Source organism: Macadamia integrifolia, chromosome 11 (assembly GCF_013358625.1).
Source record: "Macadamia integrifolia cultivar HAES 741 chromosome 11, SCU_Mint_v3, whole genome shotgun sequence".
NCBI classification, from domain to species: Eukaryota; Viridiplantae; Streptophyta; class Magnoliopsida; order Proteales; family Proteaceae; genus Macadamia; species Macadamia integrifolia.
Genome location: NC_056567.1, coordinates 22,352,496 through 22,359,460, shown reverse-complemented (window position 1 = coordinate 22,359,460; position 6,965 = coordinate 22,352,496). Strand labels below are relative to the sequence as shown.

The 6,965-nt window shown below is 39.5% G+C and overlaps 1 protein-coding gene across 1 annotated transcript; it reads right to left on the bottom strand.

Moving 5' to 3' along the window:
- Positions 1-327: 327 nt before the first annotated feature.
- LOC122092792 lies at positions 328-4,836 on the bottom strand. Its single transcript, XM_042663086.1, has 2 exons — positions 3,667-4,836; positions 328-1,275 (listed from the first exon to the last, which is right to left on the bottom strand). Exons 1-2 carry the CDS (start codon positions 4,582-4,584, stop codon positions 670-672), a joined length of 1,524 nt encoding a protein of 507 aa, XP_042519020.1. The 5' UTR covers positions 4,585-4,836; the 3' UTR covers positions 328-669.
- Positions 4,837-6,965: the final 2,129 nt, after the last annotated feature.

Genomic DNA, 6,965 nt, shown 5'->3' with positions numbered 1-6,965 from the left:
TACTATCATATACCGATATCGAAATCGATCCACACTAGGTTGGAGTTTCAATTTTACAACACCAAACTCTCTTTAACAAGTTAGTGATTTGGTGGCCTATTCTAGACATGTTCCTTTCTTTATCTCATCCCTCTGATCCGCGTATATGACCTTGTGAAATCCAGTCCGGAAGACATCTTTTCTTATGGTAAGCACTGATTGTCACTGAACCTTCCAAGGGAATCCATTGTGCCTCCATGACCTTGAATAATTTTTTCTAAAACCAAACAGGAAACCATCTAAAGATAAAATGCAAATGAAATTAGAAACTTAAGACAATTTTGAGACTTATTATTTTTGTTCCTCCTATCCCTTCATTTGTAATCAAAGCCTCCACTGAGCTCACATGTTTCATAGTAAAAGCTAGCATCTTTCCTCCCTTTCCCCTTTAGCTTTTACCTGTTTCACTTTTGTCAGGTATTGGCTAAGAGAGAGGGGATCCAACCAACAAATGCAAATCATGTGGCTTTTTTCTTTCAAACACCACAGTGACAGATAATGAATGAAAGAAAGATTGTCCAGCCCATTGCTCTTGCCCAACAAATTCAAACTACCTCACATTATTGAAACCAACACAATGGCACTGTGCTTCCAATTATCAAAGAATCAATCATAAATTAGCAAGGCTAATCAAGGCAACTCATCACCTTCACCTACATCTTCATCATAATCATCATCGCAATCATCATTATTGACTAAGCCATTAGCTTGCAGATGTTTAAATTCGTTGATCATATCTAGTGCACCAGAAACAAGAGCATTCCTGGCTATTTTGATCACATCACTTGTCTGCATATGATTTTCTTTTCCGTTGTATTCTGTGACAATATGTTTTGCCGCGTAGGAAGATGCAGCTGTTCTTCTTGCTTCCCTGCAGTGTAGCTGGTCAATGTACTTCTCATGTAACGATAAGTTTTTAACCTCCTTTAAAACCAAAGGGCTTGTGAGACCATTCTGCGACGAGAAAAGACCGACTTCAGAACTTTGGTCTGCAAGATAATGCTTCCGTAGCAAATGTCTCACAGTTTTCTGTGTAAGACGTCTTTTCTGTTTACTGCTCTTTTGCCTTTTAACAGTCATCTTAGTTGGTTCAAGGAGTTCACTTCCAGAGACTGAGAATTGACCCAACGGAGATAAATTTTTTCTGTTTGCCCGGGAAAGAGGCCGGGGGTGAGGAGGAGTACTAAGGTCAGAATGGACTTTATCAAAGCATTCCTGCGCAGACTTTCCTGGAACCTGGAACAGATTTCACATTGTATGTAAGCACACAAACTTAACTCTATTGAAACATAGTGAATAAAACTGAATGTATAATGCAATAGACGATAAAACCACAACTGAGATCTCCAACTTTAAACATTTATGTTCTTAAGAAATATCAAAAGAAACATCTTCAGAATAAAATCAGTACTCAATATCAGAAACCATGATTTGGTGTACTGGCACTGAAACAGACAAGTGCCATATCCCAAATGAAGGAGATGCAACTAGCAGTAATCTTGTACATACTAGAATCATCTCAGTCCATGAATAAAGTTGTCCCTCTTACTGCATCACACAATGGCAAAACTATGACAATGAGAATATTTGATTAGCAGACAACCTCTTGCATAAGCAATAGTCGCATGAGAAATGCTACCCCTACCTGCCACTAAAGCAGGTAGAGGTTACACTCTCCTTTTAGTGTGACTTGTGGATTACTTGAAACTTACCACTTGCACAACTCAAAACTGAAAACTAGATCAGAAAAATCATTGAAAGGAGAATTGTTTCTTTGTTCTGAATCTGTGGTCTCAAGCTTTGGATTTGTGGAAGAGGGATTCTTCCAAGTAGAAGGAATGCTTCAAGATGTTTTCCATATTTCACTGCTAGTGGTCAAAATGGCCTTTGGCTTCAAGTTTGGTGAAGGCCTTTGGAAATAGACATCCATCTATCACACGTCACTATGACAGAAATAATGAACCTTTCTAGTGTCTAAACACAACAAAACAAAAACGTCACATAAAGAAACTCATTTCTATGCTTCATTTTTTTTTTTTTTGAGTGAATGCTTTATTGTATTCCTCCTCCCCTCTTCTTTGATCATTATTACATCTTTTCCTTGCTTCCCCCTCCCTTTCTTTCTCCCCTTTCCGTTTTCCCCCCAAACTGAATCAGGCAACCAGCAGTATTTAAAGGACCAATCAGATGGCCGGCTAGACTCCAATGCCTCAGAAAATTTCACCATCTCCATACAGACTCTAAAACCTGCAACTTTAATTACAATGAGAACACCTCCCCCCCCCCCCTCTCTTCTTTTTCAGGGGACCTTCACAACATTCTTGCACACTGTTCAATCTGTAATCTTTCTACAAGGAATTAAGAGATTGAAAGGTTTTCATTCAGGTGACCTCTTGCTGCCTTGCACACACTGCATTCTAGCAGGCAACAGAGAAGGCTTATCCTCAAGAGTGATGCAAGATTGATGTTCCCAGTCCTCCCAACGTATCTAGTTTCACTGAGTCCATGTGTCAGACAGCCAGTGGCATGTAATCTCTACTCTCCAAAAATGCAATTGACTAGCATTCCTCATAATTACATAAAGGACGTACAGTGCACGACGCTCAACACCACTGCAGGGTCTGGGGAGGGTCACGGCGTAGGCTGCCTTACCCCCACTTTGCGGAGAGGCTGTTTCCTGCCTTGAACCTGTGACTACTAGGTCACGATGGTGCAACCTTATGATACATATGTAGTAAATGTGAAACTACCAGTTTTGATGTTGTAAACTACTATTTTGTCCTCAAACTAGCATGCTTTTGCTAATAACAAATCTTGAATGGATGAGTTATAATCCAACCAATATCGTTTTTGCTTTTTTTTTTTTAGTATGTTTAGAGTAATTCTATGACCCAATAAACGCCTTAAATTCTTGACAGTCTGATAGGTCTATGTCAAATGTTGGTACCATAGGCTAAATCTCAGAGAGAACAGAGAAAGAGAAAACTAAAGGAGAAGCCAAGACGACGAAAGAGGAGCATGGGAACATAATTCCAAACGAGGTCCAGACATCTAGAAATTCTACAAAAGGAGGGTCCAAACTATGCTCCATGGGTTCAGGATCATGCATGGATGCCAAGGGCAGATATCTGACCAAGAATCAGATCTGTCAGTCAAAATCTTGGTAACAAGACTAAGCTAAGAAGGATCTGCCACTGTTTATGCATGCAGAGACAGATGATTCATAACAAGAACATACATTTTCATCAAGCAAGCAAATTCATGACATAAGTCACTTTTCCTAGACCACAAACAATGTTAAAACTGAAACAATGATAAGACCACTGAAGAGAGACAAAAATCCCATTGCTTGAAGACCATCTTTTAAAATGGAGACTGTAATTTCATAAATATAATAAGACCAGATCTCTCTATCCCTGATGCGCTAATTAAATTACAATGTAATAACAAAAAAGAAGAAAGAATTACCGACCCAAAAAACAAATAAATAAAACACTTGCAGAATCAATACAGACTTACCTCATTCTGTCTGGCAATAGAATTACACAAAACTATAATTTGGTTTCTTCACCTTGTGTGTGTGTGAGCATTCTAACTACCCAAATAAATAAATAAATAAATAATTACCAGCTTAGAAACCTTCTTCCAGAAATGAGGCGACGGCTTTCCAGTTATGAAAGCTCTCCGCAATGCAGTTTCTTGTTCTTTCGTCCACCCTTGAGGATTGCAACCTTCATCGCTTTGCTTTCTTTCCCGGTCAACTCGAATTCCCTCGTTTCCAAGATCGCTCCTTTTCTTCACTCCCCTTGGCGTCACTGCTGGAGAAACTGTAGAACTCTGTTCACTAATCCCTTCCTCATATTTTCCAAAAACATAGGACGCATTAACGCCCTCCTCAGCTATTCCCGCAGACTTCCTTAGAACCCTTTGGACTTCAACATTTCTGGACCGATTTTTCCCCAAATTTCCTTTCTGAGTTACCTTTGCAGAAACCTCTTTGTCTGAAGAATCATTTCCCTTGCGGCAAACCAATAGTTCTGCCTTCCCGGTCTTGTTGTCGACAAATGCAGGGGCATTTTCTTTATTAGATAACCTCGACGATCGTCTTAAACTTGGGAAACTCTCGCCCACATCCAAAGGGCATTTGGATTTTCTTGACCCATTGAGCGATTCTGCAGAATTTTCTGGCGGACCGCACGATCTAGTCGGCCTAGGGCTAAGAATAGATTTATAATGGATTTTCACAGGACTGGTGTTAGAAAGAGAGCATACCCAGTTATTTCCCGATTTGGGGTTTCTTGTTGCCGCATTCTCGGGAGGAAGAAATCTCGGAGATCTTCTAATTTTTGTCCTCGGAAGATTGCTTTCTAGGGAGCTGAGAGGAGAACAAGAATGGGTTTTGTTTTCAACGACGATACAAGGAGAACAGACTTGGTTCTTCCATACTTGAGGTTCCTTACCAGAGGCCTCTTCCCGAGGATGAAATCTGGGTGATCTTCTGATAGCAGTCACTTTGTTGCCACCATCCGACTTCCTTTGGTGCATTGTCTGCAACTTCTCTTATCTGTAGAGTCTCTTCTACCGAGAGAGAGAGAGGAAGGGACGGACTTCAGGCCTTACCGGAGAATGTCGAAGTCGGTTCCACTAGTGAGCAGAGACATTCAAAATTCAAACGTCAATCCAAGGTCGGGATCTTCTGTCGCGCGATCGCAGATCCAACGACTACGAGTACCTTCGGATGCGTTCCTACAGAGGAAGAGAGGAAACCGATCCCCCGTTCCTACAGAGGAAGTTATGGGCTATGTTTGGAAGGTAAAAAAAGAAAAAATTCAAAAAATTTTGAAGTTGAAGAGGGACATACATATTTATCAAAAAAAAAAAAAAAAGAGGGAGAAACTTACATTTTAAAAAACATGTGTATTTTTTTTTTTTTGGCTTATATATCTTTTGTACATAAGATATGGATCAAGATCCTCTTCTGAGCCTTGATTGCTTAGATCTTATCCATGGCTATCCGGTGTATTCAAGTGGTGATCCAACGACTATGTGATTCAACTACTGTTCAAGTGGTGATCCAACGGCTATAGGTTTGATGCCTCTATTCTGATCAATAGAAGTGCAATCGTTGAATCACTGCTTGGACATATGTCAATCAACAAAGTAGCTATAGCCAGACCTAAGCGATCAACGTTCGAGAGAAACTGAATCCGAAATATAGCCTTAGGAAAAACTCAAAAAAGCAAAAATAAATTTCAAATTCATAGCCAAGAGCAGCCAAATGGGTTGAGATTGACTGCATCGGACTTGTCCCGAGTCCCGACCCGCCTTTTTATAAAATTCTACGTAGACATGCAGACCTGAAAGTTACTGAAGAAAAGAATGGGGCCTATTCCTAAAACCATCATAGGCCTAGGCGCAGTCCACTTTAGCATTAACCCAAGCGGAGCCCATACCTTGCCATCTAGGCCTATTGAGAAAAAACTGAGCCTCAGCCCATATAATAGATGACCAACAGCCCATAAATAACTGAGCCTCAGCCCACCCACAGAGTTGGGGCTTGGGAGGCTACTACACTCTTATGTTATGGAGTGCGCAACAACGGTCTTTAAGAAATGGTTCTTAAAAGAAGTCTTAATTAAGATTAGATCGACAGGATATATACATAAGTCCTCATGTGTTCTGATAGGATTTGAAGATGCAAAGCGTCTACCTCTGGCAGATCACATAAAATAAAAGATTTTACAATCTTAGGCTGTGTTTTTATGCATTTTCAGAAGAGATTTTGGATTTAGAATGTATTTTGAATATAGACTTCTCTCTATTTTTGCGCTTCAGAATGCGTAATAGATCTCGAATCTATTCCAATAATACATATCAAACACAGTCTTAGGCTAAATCAGTTAGTGATAGGGTTTGGAACTTGTTATATATTCCTAATCACGTTAACACACCTAATGCCACCCTCAGAGAGAGAGAGAGAGAGAGAGAGAGAGAGAGAGAGAGCTTATACCCTTAAGTTCTGAATCCACAAATTATATTACTCAACAGATTAGAGATTATATATAAATGGCATTGAGGAACTGAAGAAACAGCCTTGATCTTGACATTCTCGGGGTAAGGCTACATAGTTCTCATCCTCAGACCTTGCACATGTGGAAACCTTGTACATTGAGTACACCGTTTTTATTGAGCAACTCAAGAAAAGAGATGATAAAGTTATGGCTTCTCAAATACTTCTACTCAAAAAAATAAAAAAAAAGGAAGAAAAAAAAAAAAATCAGAGGAACCCAGACACTAAATAATCCACATCTCATGATTTCATAATGTGGACATCTCTAGCTCCAAGTTGACTTTCAAGGCAATTCCATTGAGCAGACCTGACTAGAAAAATGGCTCTTTAGCTTTCAGTCAATAAATCAAGCAGTAACCAGAACTTCATCCCAAATGATAGGACTAATAATTACTCAATATAAATTCATCAACCAAAGCAATCAATGATTCCACTACAAACCAGATAAGAAGAACCTTCCATGAAAATAATGTACAAATATCAATTATTTATGACAATTCTATTCCTCTCACACCTCAAGTTGAGTATGAGACATTCAAATCATTCTCAAAGAAGAAATATTTAGCTTGATAGTTCCAGTAATTCTTAACCACTACCACTGGAGAAGGCTGTCTGTGGGGTCTAATTGTTCATTCTTCTTTCACAACTTCAAATTTGTCAAATTGATGGTGAAAACTGTTGTGAACTTGTCATAGCCAGGCCGGCTAGTAGTCATTTGGAATGCAAGAGAAGAAATGTTTAGGCCTTTCCTTTTTAGGGTTTTCAATAGATGGGCCGGCTAAGTATTTGTGGTGGAGAAAATGAGGCAGAGGAAGACAAAATGTCTTGGATTGCATCTTCGAGCATGGAGGAAAGA

Coding starts and splice junctions, on each gene's coding strand:
- LOC122092792 (XM_042663086.1), bottom strand. CDS start 4,584: ATGCACCAAAGGAAGTCGGATGGTGGCAACAAAGTGACTGCTATCAGA. Junction 1,276..3,666: donor GGAAGAAGGTTTCTAAGCTG/GTAATTATTTAT, acceptor AATCTGTTCCAG/GTTCCAGGAAAGTCTGCGCA.